The sequence below is a fragment of the Lissotriton helveticus genome, chromosome 4_1 (assembly GCF_964261635.1).
Source record: "Lissotriton helveticus chromosome 4_1, aLisHel1.1, whole genome shotgun sequence".
Taxonomy (NCBI): Eukaryota; Metazoa; Chordata; class Amphibia; order Caudata; family Salamandridae; genus Lissotriton; species Lissotriton helveticus.
Genome location: NC_136063.1, coordinates 1,492,695,928 through 1,492,714,088, shown reverse-complemented (window position 1 = coordinate 1,492,714,088; position 18,161 = coordinate 1,492,695,928). Strand labels below are relative to the sequence as shown.

The 18,161-nt window shown below is 43.3% G+C and overlaps 1 protein-coding gene across 2 annotated transcripts in view; it reads right to left on the bottom strand.

Annotated features, from left to right (window-relative positions):
- TXNDC5 (thioredoxin domain containing 5) overlaps positions 1-18,161 on the bottom strand; it is an 83,927-nt gene that overhangs the window by 52,855 nt on the left and 12,911 nt on the right. Inside the window, exon 3 of one of the 2 annotated variants that reach the window (XM_078688083.1) lies at positions 6,488-6,599. In XM_078688083.1, coding sequence (XP_078544209.1) covers positions 6,488-6,599 — 112 coding nt within the window. The remainder of the gene's footprint in view (positions 1-6,487; positions 6,600-18,161) is intronic. The other variant, XM_078688084.1, reaches the window with a different exon arrangement.

The window sequence follows — 18,161 nt, the reverse complement described above, 5'->3', positions numbered from 1 at the left end:
TGAATCTAGTGCGGCCCTTCTTGTATATAGTTACAAAGCATATCTGAAGGAATCCCAGAATACAAAGCTCTTGTTGTAATGACCTTAGTAAATTCAACAAAACTACAGCCATGTGATCTCTTTTGAGCCACTGGAGCACTCCAAGAATAAGACCACCGACTGTTCATCCATTCAGTATGACCATCTACTGGGGTTGACATAATTCCATTTAAATTAGAATCCCTGGTGAGATTGATATCAGAATTGTTGAACCCTGCGATTAGACACTTAAAGGGATTAACAATATGGGCAATTTGAGGGTTTCTGTGTTGTGAACCGAGGTAAATGTTTATAAGCTATAGATTACTCTAGCCATTAGATTTCAGTCACACTTCAAATAGTTCTGGTCCTGGAGAGATCCATGAGAGAGTGGAACAAATGTGATGTTCAGACGGAAAGAGATGAAAGATATTAATATTGCTATATATATATATGCATTGCATTGCATTGTGTGAACTTACCTGACAGTATGTCCTTCATGTTTATTATTTATTCAAGAGGGAGGGAGTATAAAACATGTGTGCATAAAGGCGCCAAGTAGATTGACAAAGCCTGCTGCGCAGGCGAAACGCGTCTCTTCTTTTACCTCATGGGTTGAGGGTGTGCTAAATAATTAAATTGATGCCTTATCCATGCAGCCTCGTGTCCGTGCCTTCTACTATGGAGTTTTCTGTGGGAGTTGGATGAAGTGTTCATTTTATGCAGCGTGAGCGGTCTTCACGCTTATCACGGAACACCAGTCGTCTGTGGCTCTCCCCTGTTGACCGCAAAGTCTTTGGAGGAGTACGTGAGTGCTAAGGGTTGGGCCCCCAGTTCGTTTTCCAGGAAGAGGAACAAGGATGGCAGCTGTGGGGGACTTGGGCCTGTAGCGGGGCGGTTTACGCGACTGCCAGCACAGGGACTTTAACTCACAGCAAGAAAAGCCTTGCCCAGGAGTCTGGCGAGGACTGGTGACTGGGCACTGCGGAGGCCTACGCCGAAGCGGTGAGGTGTGTTTGGCATTTTCATCCTTTTCTTTCCTTCAGCCCCCTTCAACCCGGAGTTTGTGCCTGGTAATTACTGTATTTCAAATACTGCTCGTCTTTCAGATTTCGAGACTCTTGCCCTGACCCTGGTCATATTGCATCCATGATTTGACCTCGAATTGTTTAAGATAGCCGGATACTCCTTTGGATCCCTTTCTGAACTATCGTGTGGCATTCTGGGACTGGTAGTCCCGATATGATTTACTCCTGTGATGGATGACATGGCATTTATGCTGACATTTGGCAGGTCGTAATTGGTGCACAATGCAACCCTGGAGTGCGGACTACCAGGGTCCTGTGTTTATGCCCTCGAAGATCTGCTATAGAAATAGTAGCATTTCACAAAGTTTTCTTCAGTCTATCCGGCGTATAATATGGAGGTCAAAGGGCGCCATGTGGCGAAGCTGTGATCAAGGGCGACTTTCAGTGTGGGTTTGAGACTGATTCTTGGAAACTAGCAAATGACTTTAAGCAGTTTGATTTTAATTATTGTTATTTTCTTTTACAAGTTCAGGCGTTACGAGAGAAATTGCAGTGGTGCCGCATTTACATTGCTGTTTAAATATTTCCACTTGAATGTTTTAACGCACAATGTCCGTGATGTCTGCCAGTACAGTGGTAATTTTTAGTAGCAGTTTAAGATATGCACTGTGCATATTATACAATATTCAGCATGCGCTTTACCAATATTGCGAGCTTGTGCTTTGGTGAGTGTTTAAGTATGTTACAGGCAGTTTATTCTTTTTGCCATGCATTGTGTGAACTTACCTGACAGTATGTCTTTCATGTTTATTATTTATTCAAGAGGGAGGGAGTATAAAACATGTGTGCATAAAGGCGCCAAGTAGATTGACAAAGCCTGCTGCGCAGGCGAAACGCGTCTCTTCTTTTACCTCATGGGTTGAGGGTGTGCTAAATAATTAAATTGATGCCTTATCCATGCAGCCTCGTGTCCGTGCCTTCTACTATGGAGTTTTCTGTGGGAGTTGGATGAAGTGTTCATATATATATATATATATATATCCGGTCACTAACTCCTAGCACAAATTATAATAACTAAACTCGGGAAAGTCGTCTTGAAGTACAAATGTAGCAATTTTATTAAAGGAGAGAAACTGCAATGGCAGCGATGCAAGTCTGTTGAGTTGATCATTCGAGCGGTCAGTGGTTTAAAGCAAGTAAGGCCTCTATGTCTCAAGAACAAAATCAATCATTCTACCAGGCTTAACTAAATGCTATAGGCTTCTAGCTGAACAATTGGGCATGGGCGGCGAGTGCTGTGTACGGCTTGTACACACTGTCATTACCTCAACCATTCTGAGGACCCTGAGGGTGGGGCCGGAAGCACAGGCTCCCTGGAAGTTTCTGCCCCATCATTGATCACTTGTTTATTCCCTAGCTGTTAGTGGTTGTCCTGCAAGTACCAACCTTTAAATTGTTCAGCTGCCCGCTTTGCAGGCCCTCTGGAAACCCTGTAGGCCTGCTTCTCTCACAAGAATTTTCTCACTCTAGATACTCCTACTGTCAGCTGCACGCCGTGCTCATTTCCTTTCAGTGTGCAGTGTGCACACTATTACGGTCTCCTCTTAAAATCTGGGGAGCAGGCTGACGTGATGCAAGCTGCTGACTACTCAGCTAAATTAACCCTCCAGTCCCTGGTGGCCCCTGTTTGGGCCGGGCACTCACGTAAGTCGTGTTCAGTGCGTAAGCTTAGAATGGAAGGAAAAACTTGCCATCTGCAGCTCTAATGGAACTTTTGGACCACAAATCTCCATTTAGCATTATGTACCCCAGACTGCTGCACGTGTGCTTCGAAATCACACACACCTTGCTCTGTCTGCTCATCTGCTTGCTTACAGATTTTTGTTTTTAACCATGACATTCATAGGGGTATTGAAGCAAACAGAATGGTGCCCTATAGGCCACCCAGTTCTTGTAAAGTGGATACTTACGTCTAAATGTAAGGAACAGTGGTACACATAACAGGGCACTGTGATGATGGCGCAGAATGACCAACGAGGCCAGGGAGGGCAGCCCTGGTGAAAAAGGACACAGGGGGGCCTAGGCAAGGTGCAGCGCCTGGTGAAAAAGGACACAAGATCGGTGTTGCGGGGGGGGGGGGTGGGGGGGGGGGAAGGTGGAACCCACGGCAAGGGGGGCAGCGCCTGGTGAAAAGGGGCAAAAGGTGGGGACGGGAGCAGGGAAGGAAGGTGAAACGCAAGGGAGGGGCAGCGCCTGGTGAAAAGGACACAAGGTCGATGGGGGAGAAGGTGGGACCCAAGGCAAGGGAGGGCAGCGCCTGGTGAAAAAGGATACAAGCTCGGGGGCGGGGGAGGGGGAAAGAAGGTGGAACCCAAGGCAAGGGGGGGCAGCGCCTGGTGAAAAAAGATACAAGCTTGGGGGTAAGAAGGTGGAACCCAAGGCAAGGGGGGGGCAGCGCCTGGTGAAAAGGGCACAAGGTGTGGGCGGGGAGGGCAGGGAAAGAAGGTGGGACCCACGGTGCATTGGGGCACAAGTGGGAAGAGCAGCGAAGGAAGGTGGAGAGCAGCGCTTGGTGAAAAGGGGCACACGGGGTGGGAGGGGGGACATCAGCCAAGAATTGAACCCTAAGGAAATGGGGCATCCGGAGGCTGGAAATGCTGGGGGGGGGGGGTGGAAAGAAAGAAATACAGGGCGAATTGCCGAAAAGGGCAAACTGTGTGAGCGAGCGGCGAAAGGAAGAGGGGGCGGGCAGTAAAAGAGATTAGAATGGACAAGGGGGCAGGACGGAGGGCACGGGGCAGAAGGAATCTGAAAGGAAAGAATGAAAAGAAAGGGGAAACCGGGTAATCAACAACTAGTAGGGGTGTTAAAGGGTGGGTGGGAAAAGAAGAGGAAAACCAAAGTGCAGGGGGGGGGGGAGATGTAAACTAACAGGAAAAGGGTTGAACAGAGAAAAGAATAAATGAAGCAAAAAGGAGCGATTGTGGAGGAAAGGAAAGGTGGGAGGAAGGAGGAAAGGAAATGAGGAAAGGAAAGGAAAGGTGGGAGGAAGGAGGAAAGGAAATGAGGAAATAAAAAAAAGAAGGAAAGGGTGGGGGTATGAGGAAGAAGGGTATGGGACACGGGACTCGAGAACGGATGAAAGGATGGAGGAAAGGTAGACGGGAAAGAAGGAAAGAAGGAAAGAAGAAAAATCAAGGAAGGCGGAGGGAAGGAAAAGAGATAGGATAGAAATGAGGAACAGTGGGAGCGGGGGAAGAAGAGGGGAGTGCGCAAAGAAGGAATGGGGGTTAGTGGAGGTTGGTGAGGAAGGGAGGGCGGAAGGAGGGAAATAAAAAGTGGGTGAGTGAAAGGGTCGTGAGCTGGGCCCCTGCCTTGCACAGGGGCAGCACGTGCTGCAGAGGTGCCTCAGGAGCACCGCCAGTGTTGCACCCAGCCGTGACCCGCAGGAGCGTGCTGGGACATGCTCAGGCTGCCAGCTGCCCTGCACGCGCCCCCGGGAGGCCGCCTGTTCCTGGGTGTGAAGCTCGTGCGTCGGTTTATGCTACATTTGGCAAGTGGTGCGGAGCGAGTGAGATTTTAATTAGGAGTCTGGCTTTAAGTGGCTGGAAGTGAGAGTATTAAGTAGGAGTAATTGTTCCCGCGCAGACCACGGCCTCGTGTACAAACACGGGGACACCCCGTGGGGTCTCCAAGGGCCTGAGCATTTGCCATGGGGGACTGAGGTTTGGAAGCCGGTGGTGAAGCGCGAGACTGAGATTAATGGAGTCAAACACCCAGCCCAGCAGGCCTTGCATCGGTGGCCGGGTCATGGGTTTATGTGTCTGTGCGTCTAAGTGAGGAATTAATGGTCTTGTTTTTTATGCTTCGGACGTCCTGCTCGTCATTCTTCGCAGCGTCAACCAGCCCTCAGGGTACACTAGAACGCTCGGTGCGACGACACTTCCAGTCAAAAGCATTTATTCGAATCCATGGACCTCGGCAAGAGGGAGGATGTAACGCCCACCACTAGAAAAGGGGAGGGGCTTACAAAACGAGAGAGAAACGCCCCTGAATCTGGAAAAGAAGGGGCTTGAACAGAGTGACGCCTCTCTCCTCCAATGGCTGGCCAGCATTTACAAGGCCAGCCAATGGAGAAGAGGGGCGGGTTCAAGCCCCACTGTAGCCAAAACATAAAATCTCGGACTCCGCCCACTGCTTACGCAGTGCGACGAGGCCTCGACCTAAAAACGACAACCTCCAGTTCTAAACCTCAACAGTTGTTCGAACAACATAGACCTCAATTTACAACTAACCCGAAAGCTGAAAAGGACCCCTGGGCAGCCAGACTGATGTATTTTTTTGTAGTAAAATCTCTTTGAGACATTTAAAAAAGCAAAACTCTTGTAAGAGTGCTGGAGAACGAGGAGTTGGATCCACTTTCCCTTCTTCCCTCCCTTCGAAATTCTGTTGCCTTGGAAATGCAAAGAAGATGGGGAAAAGTGTACATCACTAAAGAGAAGGGTGCCCGCCACCACGCCTCTTTACCAGTCACTAGCAAATTACTATATACATTTTATAGTCTAGATTGTATAACGACTAATAAACTCAGGAGATGCATACAAGTGAAAGAAACACGTTTTAAATAAATAGGATTTGAATATTCCTGCATACAAGTGGGCGAGTAGGTAACGCAAAAAGGCTCGCACATACCAACTTTTCCCTTTTCTGGCCAATTAGGTTGAGTGCAGTAAAAACAGGCACAGGAAGCAGTCACCGTGTTACCAATGTCACAATCCACTGTATGCAAGTTAGCAAACACTAAAAGATCTACAGCAAGGGAAATGGGGGTAGACGCAGGCCAACACATATCCCACGTCAAAAGAAATTGCTCGAATTTATCAAAGGCATGCAACCTATTTACTGGCATCTCTTCAATTAGTTTATGGATGGATGTTATGTTAGCAGATGGAATTACAACGTAACCAACAACATTAGGAAATAAGTATGCATTATTTATTATGATAACTCTTCAAAGAACGATCTATGAAAATATGAGTAAAGATATATATGGCAATGAGACCTTCAACATCTCCAAGAAAACTAGAGGACGAACTTTCATTTCATTTTTTTTATGGGACTTAACATTCAGAAACAAGATGTAGGAAAACCGCAGCACAACGGGTGTAGAGCTCTGAAAGCAATCTGGGTACTGGTATGCAAATAAGCACCTGCTGCCAATGAACAGCTGGTCAATCATGTATTACTACTCAAATCTGTATACTTTGGTTTTATTATTAAGGACAACTTTAAGACACAGCTAGTAAACGTAAGATGTCTGTGTGAGGGAGGGAGGCAAAGAGGGAGAAAGATGGGAGGGAGCATTTACTATATTTCACACAGATCTTTGCTCTGAAATATGACTGAATGGAGAAAACCAGTATTAAAAAAGAAAAACGAACACTTACAGCAGGTTCTTCATTCACCATCTGCAACATCCAACGTTCTAGAGTCTGGTAATCCCTAGGGCCCTGATATTTCACAGCTTCTTGGCCTTGTTTGAAGAACTTCAATCTGAAAGTATGTATTAACAAGAAATCGATCATTTGTGAGCATTTAGAAGCATATCAATTCACGTGCATCACTAAACACCACATCTGTTTGGTATTGAGGAAATAGTGAATAACACAAGTGCCATTTAGGCATCATACAAATGAACACATTGCTATTTCTCATGTAATTTGTGTTTTTAAAAGATTTTGGATGGCTCTATAAAATCTTTACAGGAACACAACAGTAACAGTCGATTAAAAGAAAAAAAGCATTAAGAATATATTAAAATGGTTCTAAAAATCTAACATTTAAAATCAAATCAGGGTTAATTAATTGACGAATAGCGCCGCGTACAATTTACTACAACAGTTCTAGAGCAATAGGAACTTCACAATACATTTGCAATGCAATATTGCAGTTTTAACTGGATTTGTTTTTGCACATATTGAATGCTTTACTATAGCCTTATAGCCTTATAGGCCGCCGTAGAGGGCTATACCGGCTTTTAAAGGCCCTCTCCAGCGGCTCGGGCCTTTTAACAAGGGAGAGGGACTTTAATAGCCGGTATAGCCCAGCTACGAAGGGCTATAAGGCTATTAGAACATTCTGCCACTAAACAAAGCCTTATGGGAGCGTGAGTGGATTGGAATCCCCTCAGGCTCCCTGAAGCCTTTGTTCGCAGCCAGAGCTGTGGACAAAGACACATTGGAATGTTGGAGCTCCAGGCTTATACCAGCCTTATAAGCCCGGAGCACGCCATTATTTTCAATGGAGCTCCCAACATTCCAATGTTCTAATATCCTTCAAAATAGGTCTCCACCAGCTACTACAACAGGAATCATTAACAAGACAAATAAATTAGAATTTAAATTCACCCTCCTGGCTTTGACAGCGGCATATACAAAGGAAGGCATGATTGGTCCCCCATTTGGCAATAATATTGAGTGGTAAAATCCTCAACCTAAACCTTATGTAAAGGTATTGTGGATATGAGAAATCAGGCCAGTCAACACAGAGCTCCCTTCCGCGGAAATATTTATAAAAGGTGTACTTTAAAACCAACCCGAATGTAGTATTTATAACACTTACAAATGTATTGATTTCTCCAAAGCATTACAATCAGAAATGCTGCACATACTATACAGATGGCACAAACAGCAAAGGGGTGACTGATTGGTTTACAAAGGTTTACCATTAATCGGACTTGGTGAGGATTGAGATGCTGTTTGACAGAACAGTAAAGTTGGGCAAATGACAAACATGCTAATTTCTAAATTATACACATGAACAAATATATGCATTTACAGAGACAGAGGATATTGATGAGCGGTAATCATTCCTTGCTTTCTAGTTGTAGGAAACGACTTCAGGGCTTGCTTCGATGTCAGCAGGAACTGAACTTCACTGGAAGCTTACTAGTAGGTATAAGAAACGGAAACAGGTTGCAGTGCATTGAGCTTTGGGTGAAATTATAAGGTTCTGATTAGTAGAGTCAAGAAGGTAAACTGGTGATATGGGGGAAGACAGCTTTAAACACCAATGCAAATACTCAGCAGAGTGCAGTTAGCTCAGATAACCCGTGAGCTACTTGACGATGGAGTGAAGTAAGTCTTTTGCAAGGCTAAACTTCACTTGGTGAAATTGAGCATTTGCTGCACAGTGGTCGGAAACAGTATCCAGGTCGGCCTTCTAGTAAACTGCTGCATCAGTCTATTAATGGAGTTATCAGTGACTTGATCACTTCTTTGCCTTCAAGGAATGGAATGTGCAGGCAGAATTATTGTACATTTAGGGCTGCGTAGCTCTTTAGTGACTCACAGGGAGATTGAACAGAGCATCAAGATATCGGCAAATGAGGCACACAAAAAAAAAAGTCATGAAGAAAGAGAAAAGAGGTAGGCAAGGACAAAAGTGCAGGTGAAGGAAGATCGATACAGAGCCGCATTTTTCGAAAAGTTTCATGCAATGGGAATTAAGGCCCAACCAGAAGCAAACAGCAGTGAGACGGTTGGATATGTGCAACTAGAGGAGAGTGGGGCAGGAATGAGAAAGGATTTAGTCATCATGAGCGTATAGAAGGTAAGAAGCAGGGACATAAAAAAATAATAATAATGAGGACCGGTCATCCCAAAGGGCGTGTACAGGGGAGGAAAAATGGGGGGGGGGGGGGTACAGTGGGCGCAGAACTGATCTTTAACAGATTCCAACAGATAGAGTAATGGGTGTTGGCCAGTGAAAAGGCAATTTGTGGTTGAATATGTTGCAAAACCCTTTTTTGCAGCCATAGAGGTGGACCCTAGTCTCGCACAGAGCAGCCAGGCTAGAACACAGCACTATACACTACATTGTTTAAACCCAAGTCACTCAACAGCATAACGGAAGCAGATTGAGGCAGGGTTCTAAATTTTGTGAGAAATGTGTTTCTTGGCATCAATGGTTTAAGTTCAGAACCCTTAAAGTTCTGCACCAAAGAATGGAGAAGCCTGTTTTTTGCTTGTATTGCTAATAAACATTTCGAAATTGGGCCACCACGAGTTTTAAAGTGGTAGATCAATACGAACGAAGATGCACGGTCTAAAGAAAAGGAACCCTTTACTACATGGGTTACTCATGTTCAATTTTCAAAACAAGAACAGTCAGTGTATAGGAAACATGCACAAAGCTTGCGACCCTGTATAGAAACCACCTTTGCTAATAGCCAGGGAAGCCACCAGGTTGGCTTTCAATATATTACAGGGGGTTCAGACAATTGTACACTCCAATCTAACCCCTATTGTGCCTTAACCTGTCTTTGCCCTCACCAGGAGTAATGTTTGTGACTAAGGCTATATTCATTAAGGGCAACAAAAATAGTAACAGTATCAGTTCCTTGGCAATTTTAAGTTTACTCATTTTGTTTCCAACACCGCCACCTGATCTGACACCATACATGGGCCCAACCAATGAGGGAGAGATGGCCTTCAATCAGTGGAGGCTCAAAATATAGTGCGATCGAAGGAGACTATTTAAATACTAATACAGAGGCTCCGTGAAGATCCTTTAGCTATTTATACTCAGTGGGAAGATACTAAAGAATTTCAGAGTCCTAATACTGAGTGGGCAACTTGGTTGCGGTGTAGAAACAAAGAGGTGTTCACCCAAGAAACCGCAAAAGGATTTCGTACCTCCGGAGAATATCACCTATTGACAGGGCTAACCCCCTTTCTAAAGAAACGAAGGGTACCGTGGTACTAAACATCACGGAAACAAGCACAGCAGGGACAGATTTTTGTAATTGAATGTGAGGATTCATTAGGGTCTTGAAAAAGGTGGTTAATATAGGGCTTATACCACCGAAACGCATGGACGCCTGGAAATAGACCAAATTGTATGGATACAGGAGCATATTGAAAACAAAAATTATTTTTGTTAAAAAGTATATGCCAGTGGTAACTCGGTAAAATCAATTGGTCATTATACACAGACTATTTAGAAATTGTTGTGGTTGCCCTTTTTGTTCATTTTATAAATTTCTCATCCTCTTGTCTTTCTGCTTTTGACTCCTATATCGTTCTGCTTCTCATCTAGCTGGGGGGCACTGAATGAGCAATTTTTATGAACTTGGATTGTGATTTGGCATGGTGATGAATTTTAGAATTTTATGTCAGGATATTATGAATCTTTAAACTCACGTTCCATGGGTTGATTTTATGTATGTTTTTGGTTTATTTCATATGGTACGGTCAACACTATTTGGGTTTAGTCTTTGAAACATCTGGATGAATGGAGGTGTGGATTTGACTGTGTGAAATATGCCCAAAGGGAATGTTTTTGACATATAGTTCTAATGGGAGACCAGTCTATGTTGTTGAAAGCTGCTTCGTTTTCTGTTGCCAGCAGCTTGAGGCTTGTTCTATAGACCCTACAGAGAGCATAAAGCCCATGCAAGTTTCCTTGACTGACTAGCTTTGATCTATGAAGCCATTATATCCGTTGCTAAGGACTAACATTCAGGGTGCCGGTGCTATCCAATAAAGACACTTGGTGGTAATTTAATAACATTTTACCTCTTTTGCATAGCAATAGAATTCCTGTCTAGATGTAGGGAGTCGGCTTGTCTTTAAAATAGGATTCAAATACGTAACGGAGACCGCCCCTAAATCAGGATAATGTGAAATCATGCCCAAGTGCCTTCAATTTTTTTCCTCAAAGTGCAAAACTTCTGGCAATTCTTTGAACGTGAAAATAGTCAGCAGTCAAGAGTAACAAACTCGTTTCTAAGCATGTGAATCATAGGAATTTGCACCAATTTAGGTGTTCAGGTTTAAACTTCACTAGCAGCTAAACCAGTGTTACTCTACAACAGGAGTTCTTAACCGGGGGTCCGCGGTACCTAGTTAGGGGGTCTGCAAAGATTTTGAAAATTAAATACCAATTAATAAAGTAAATATACATAAAAAAGCAAAAATTGAAAATTTGAAACGTTTTTGTAAATGTAAAGGAATTTGACATTGGAAGCCAAAAATGAAGGCGTTACCTTTAGCTTGATTTGGGGGAGCAGCCAAGTACAGCATACAGTATCTAATATGGATAATCAAGCACGGATATGGATCTAAACAAATAGAGCATGCAATATCACCCAAAAAAGTTGCATGCTAAATTCTAGCATGATGCATCACCTTTTAGAAATAAAATTCAATTTCCATTTTTTTGTATTAATTTCGTAGAACCGTTCATAATATGTAAACTTGATTAATGTATACTTGTTTTTGTATTTTAGGTTCAAATCAAAGAAACTGCTTCAGTCGTTGTTCCCGACTGCCAGTAGTGATTTAGTGGGACCCCATAGAAGTCAAAAGCTTGCTAACAGGTGCTCTAAAGAATAGATGCTCTAAAATACAACAAATAACAGTAAAGGCAGAGGATCTGATGCCTACTGCTACCTGTTTCTAAACTTCTGTCCATTTCGTCAGATATAGCCGACACCTCAGCTTACAGCCAATACCAGTATCGATATACTTTCTAACACAGGGCTCGAAAATTCCACTCGACCGCTCGCATAGTCAAGCTAAATTTAACAAGGTCGAGCTGTTTTTAGGTCCTTCTCGCCCTTTCTGGCGAGTAGGCAAACAAACCAACTTTTGTCCTCTGTCTGTGAAAACGGAACAAATGTGACAAGATTTAAAGGCATTTTTATTGAGGTCAAGTAGGTTGCAGTTAGGTCGAGGACATTTTTTAAGGTACTAGTCCTGCAGGATTAGGACCATTTTTGGGATTTTGAGAGCCCTGTAACAGTGATGAGTTCTTTCGAATCCTCCCTTGGCATACCAAGCAGAGGACAACGAATATTATTCCAGCTAAGGGTCTAAAGCAAGGATTTCCTGGCATCTCTACATTTCTTATTGAACAAGCTTTAATTGGCGTCGTACAGGTCGCCCTTTTAGGTTTTGTAAATTCAATGCCACAGCAAGCAATGATTAAAAATAATTTATAAACAAATCAGTCTTTCCACCTAGGTCCAGGATTTGATTTATTTGCAAATGGTGCAGCAGCCTGGATATTGACTCAACTCAAGCCAGCCCGGTGTTCGCTGGTATTCATGGATCCTTTGTAATTTGGAAGTTACTCTCAGATACATCGGAGAACATTGCCACTGTCAAATTGAAAAATTTTATCAAAGGGGGGCTTATTATCATTCATGGTAATAAAGTCACGTTCTGAATGAAGCCCACCTCTCTATTTGAATCATTGTGTAATCTAGCCTTGACATTACTTTTGGTGTGGCTGAATCTGTGAGCAATTCAGCCAAACTCCTGTTAGACCTTAGTGGGGCTTCCCAATTTGCTGAATATTTGTGGCGGGCTGCCAAATTCAACACCCCTTTTTGGCAATATCGCAAGAGGGGGGGGGGGGGGAATCCTGGGAACTACCACCTTCTGAAGTGCTACTGTTCGACATAGAATCCACAGAAAGTGAGTTGACCTACCTCGCATAAGGTATGAAATTCTCTTTTTGAGGGGCAAGTGAGCAAGTCCGCTGCAAACAAATAGATACCTTTAGCCAGGCTAATCAATAGCCAGAATACACTTGATAGCAATTCTTGCAAAATAGCAGAGAATTAACAGATTGTCAAACTAATCGACCATACCCAGAGGGGCTACCTACAAGTTCTTTACACAGCAGGATATACGCTGCAGTAAAACCTTGCTTGCGAGCACTACTTCGGCACGAAGTGAGGCAAAATTAAATGACATAACTGGTCATTTCAATACATGCTTTCCAATGTAGTAAGTAGCCAGCTTCATTTCAACACACTGTACAAATATACTACTTTTCTTTGACAGGATCTACCACTCCGAATCCTCAGTCAAATGACCTCTTCTAGAATGGTTACAACAGAATTCAAATTTGCCATTTTTACCTCTCCATCCACCATCAGGTGAGGTTTGCATCAAAGAATGGGTGTTTATAGCGCTGTCATGAGCTGCACCTCAAACAAGTCCTTGCAGCACTCCCCTAACATATGGGACTTTTCATTTTCAGCAAGGGGAATTTTTTTACCCCTTGATTGCTCAACTAGGGGGATCATATCAGGGGTTCCTTTGATCTAGAGTTGCTGCCAGTAGCAAATGTTCTTCAAACCTGTATATTCACACTTCTCACAAATCAGTATTCTTCACGCACTGACGGACAAAGCCCACAATCGCAACTAGGTCACATGTTTTCGAAAGACAGTTTGCCAATAGACTTACCCTGTGGGATGGGTGCAGTTTTTGGTCTCTGAAGCAGGAATTCCTACGTAGGAAAGTCTTGCATTTTTGGCCCAGGTAGCACCTTCCTGGACCCACCGGGCGGTCTAGATTTCTGCTGAGTCGGGAGTTCGCAGGTTTCCCTGGGGACTTCGGGTAAAGGACGGCTGATATACTATTCAATGACAAATTGTGTGCATCTATAAAATTGTGAAACTAGAGTAGTTTTGGTCAATTGAATCCTGCTATGGTGTGGCCAGCCACACACATGCTACGATTTAGACAGAATAAAATGTGGGATAACAGGATAGGGAGACAGAAGGGAGGCAGGCAATTGTGCAGGACCTACAAACAAGACAAGAGCCAGCTCTCACAAATTACTCCGAATTAGAAAAATAAATTATTCTTTCGGTTTGTTGAGCATCTGCTCTTCTATAGGAGGCGGATTAAAACATAAGCGAATGGTAAGTGGATACACCAATAAAGATCTCACGTTCCCTACTGTTTCATTTCTCCCCAGTTGCAAAAAAAAAAATATATATATCCCTGAAATCCGGTGGCATTTCATGTCCACCCAGGGAGAAGTTCGATCTACTATCCAACAGAGATAAAATGTTGATAACATCAACATCTAGCAACAAATAATTTGGTTTGTTGGTGGTGATGGACATATTTATAGCGTGTGATCCAGTGAACCACGAGACATACTGAAAAGGCTCCGATGTTATTGCGATTTTTCATAAGCTAGAACTACCCGATTCAGGTCATTCTCTTACGATGCTCAATGTACAGGGATGCCCAGTCGGCAGATTATCAGAGATTCACTGATGCCACTGCTGAAAGGGAAGATCAGACTGCAAAACTGGGTCATATAGAACACGGTGCATTGTTTTTAATAAAACAAAGCCCAACAGAATGCTACAGAGTTCTGTTACATTACAGTTCTTATAGGTTGTGCAGCTTCAAAAAGAGGCTTTATGATGCCACACAAAGAGTTGTAATTCCCAGAAGAATAGTAGCTTCAGATACTCCCAGTAGGTTGGGTAACCTTGTACAAAGAGTAAAGTCTTCCATTAGGAGAGAAAATGCAGTTGTGGGTCACAAAGTGAGAAACTTCTACAGCGTGGATGTCAAAAATACAACAAACCCCAATTTGCTTCCTCTTTCTCCCATCTGTATTTCTGGAGTCTAGCAGTTTGTAGAGGATGAATCTTGACATTCCAACTTCTGTTGGGATAACTATATTATCAACATGAATTCAGAAAGATAATTGGCTACACAAAAAGACCAATGGCACATGTATACAATCTTGAATCCTCCCCAAAAAGCAACTGAGAGCCCATGCAAAATTAGCGGAACCAGTCAGTAGCAAGCAACCCAATAATGCGTCAGGAGACTGGTGTAAAATATTGTACTAACAAAAGGAAATGCAGAGCAGCAACAAAATTACAATTTTGCCAACCAAAGATAAGACAAGTGCATTCCAACCCTTATGGAGGTCATTGAGATTACAGTGTAGTCAGATACCAATGATAATCCAGTTGCAGATCAAGATCACGGAGGTGATGTCATATCAGCAAATAGAACCCTTTACAGCTCTTCTGAAATGTGCAAACACGCTAGACCTGACTTGCCTCTTTTTACTCTATGCCATGATGCTCATTTACAGGTCATGCTTCTGGACTAGACTGAATAGTACTATGAAATGGATGCAGAGTCATTCATCATCAACAAAAGTTTTTTTTTTACCATAGCTCATTAAGTCACATGGAAAAACAATTAAGGAAAATCTAATACAAAGTATTGTGTGCACATTATAAGCTTACTGAACCACCCAATTAACACATATAAAGACATGCAAATTAAACTCCTTTGATATTGCCAGCTACAATTAGACTAAATGAAAGCAATTTGCTGTCAACTTTGAAAGCCAATTGAAAGACACAATATGATCAACTCCAAAGTATTTATCAAGTTACTATATTTGCATAATTGTCTATGTATCAGTTCCCAAGCTTACCACAGATCGTTGGCACTGGTTCCTTCCGCTGCTTCATAGGGAAGCAAAAGAGACGGTTTTGCGTGCTTTGATTTTATCAAGGCTGGATTATGCCAATGCCCTCTTCAGTGGTCTCCCTAAATACCTCATCAATCGAATGCAGATCATTCAGAATGCGGCGGTTCGACTTCTATTCCATCTTCCGAGAAGAACTAGCGCATCTGCCCATCTTCGAAAGCTCCACTGGCTCCCGGTGGCCCATCGTATTGTGTTCAAGTCACTGGTCCTGGCCTTTCGCGCCTTGCACCAACAAGGACCACAATATTTGCACAAGAGGTTCACTTTTTACACTCCTCGCCGTGCCCTCCGATCAGCTAATCTCCTTCTGATGTTCACGCCTAAGGTCAGATATGTGAGATTGGGTGGTCAGTCTATCTCTGTCCAAGCAGCTCGTTCTTGGAATGCCCTGCCGCTCTCTCTGCGATCCTCAGCCACACTGGCGGAATTTAAGAAGGGGCTAAAAACCCACCTTTTTAATCTCAGTATCTAGTTGATTTTTTTTTCTCCATCTGGTTAGGCTCTGTCTAAAGGTTACATATCTCGCCAGGATACTCTGTAGTAGCAGAGCGCGTAATAAAATATTTTATACATTTTATACATACTGCAAACAGATGTTCGCTCTTCGATGCATCTTGCAGAACTAAGTAAGCCACTTTAATCAACTCAACCATTACCTTTCAACTCAGTGGGATAACCCCCCCACTAGGAAGTGCTTTGTAATGAGGGTAAAACAAAAAGATACACATTTACTAATTTTAGAGTCACCCAAAAATGCTTACACAAAGGTTATCTATTTTTAGTAGATTATCAGCTTGCCTTTTGGCCAAGAAAATAAAACCCCCTCCAAAGTTAACAAGTAGTAGTATTCTTCCATCTGACAGTAGCATTGCATCAGAACCATTTTAAATATCGACTAAGACAACCATGAGATATACTAGAGAGACACAACAAGCAACTTCTAAAATTACTGTCTCGCAGAAACTAGTATTCAGGAAAATCCCACATGCAATTCGTTTTAGCTTCCAGGCAGCTCTTTCACGTAGCAAACCATACCAGTATTACCGCTTGCTTTAAAGCAGTGACCTCGTGTACAAGTCGGTAATAAGCAATGGCCGCGGGATTCATCCATGGCAAAAAGTTCTGAAAGTAACAATAACCTGAATGTGTTGACGTCCCTAGCGTTTTCGGTCCCAAGAGTAATCTAGTCTGCGCAATGTTTTCAACAGCTTTATGGCAAATACATGCCCCACAAAATTCAATGCTGAAAGTAAATCTAAAATGTGGTCATTTACTAAAATAAAAAATAAAAGTCGAAATAATTGCTCATTTATACTCAACCATGCCCTAAAGCTAGCAGATTACCATTTTCATATATATAGATGTTGTACCTGGCCGGTTTGCCAGGGTAGCCCCAAACCTTTTGCCTTGTTCCTTGTTTTTTCTGCCCTGTTTTAGTTGGCTTTAGGACCCTGGGCACTTTACCACTGCTGATCATTGCTACAATGCATATGCTCTCTGATCTAAATTGTAATGGGGATTGGTTTGTCCACGATTGCATTTTGATTTACTGGCAAGTCCCTAGTAAAGTGCACTCTGGGTGGCCATGGCCTGTAAAACAAAAGCTACTAGGGGGCCTCTAAAACAAAAGCTAATTAAGTGCACCCACTTGCCAGACCCAAACCCCCTTTTCTATATGTAAGGCACCCCTAAGGTAGGCCCATGGTAGCCCTATGGGCAGGGTGCAGTGTATTTGAAAGGAAGGACTTGTACTGGTGTGTTTTACATGTCCATATAGTAAAATACAGCTAATTTACGTTTTCACTATTGCAAGGGCTATCTTTCCCATAGGTTATCATTGGAAGGGCCGTGTAACTTCTTACAAGTCTAACTTCCAATTGGGAATAGGTCTAGATTTGGAGTCCAAACTCACAATTTAAAAATAGGTCTTTTAGTGAAGTTTGTTTTTAAATTGTGTGCTTGAAAATGCCACTTTTAGAAAGTGATACATAAAGGGGGTGGTGATGGACAGAGCATCTGAATTAAGCAGAACACTCCTACCCAGTCAAAAGATCAGGGCTTGATCCATCACCGTTTTTTAGCTCACTGCACCATCCCAGTTCAGAACCTGGCTACATGCAAATTAGTCTGTCCCTGGCCCAGTGCATCATGGGAACAGGGCAGACCAAACTACCAAGCCAATTCTTCACTGGAAAGGAAACAAGCTTCCGGGGACCGGTTTCTGGCATTACAGCCGATCTTTTGACATGGGTAGGAGTGTTCTGCTTAATTCAGATACTCTGTCCATCACCACCCCCCTTTTGTGAATCGTTTTGGCCACCATAAGTGTGGTAGGGTATACTCAGATGTGAGTCCCTTGCTCACTGCACCATCAGGGTTCAAGCAAGCCGGGCCGAAGACGGCTGCAATGCCAGAAACCGGTCCCCGGAAGCTTGTTTCCTTTCCAGTAAAGAATTGGCTTGGTAGTTTGGTCTGCCCTGTTCCCATGATGCACTGGGCCAGGGTCACGACTAATTTGCATGTAGCCAGGTTCTGAGCTGGGATGGTGCAGTGAGCTAAAAAACGGTGATGGATCAAGCCCTGATCTTTTGACATGGGTAGGAGTGTTCTGCTTAATTCAGATACTCTGTCCTTCACCACCACCCTTTTGTGAAACTTTTAGAAAGTGAGCATTTTTTTTGCCTTAATATTCTGTGTCTGTCGGCTTGTGGAATCCACATCTAAGGGAGGGTAACAGCTGGGCTGTTTATGCATTCACTCTAGTAACACAAAAGGTAG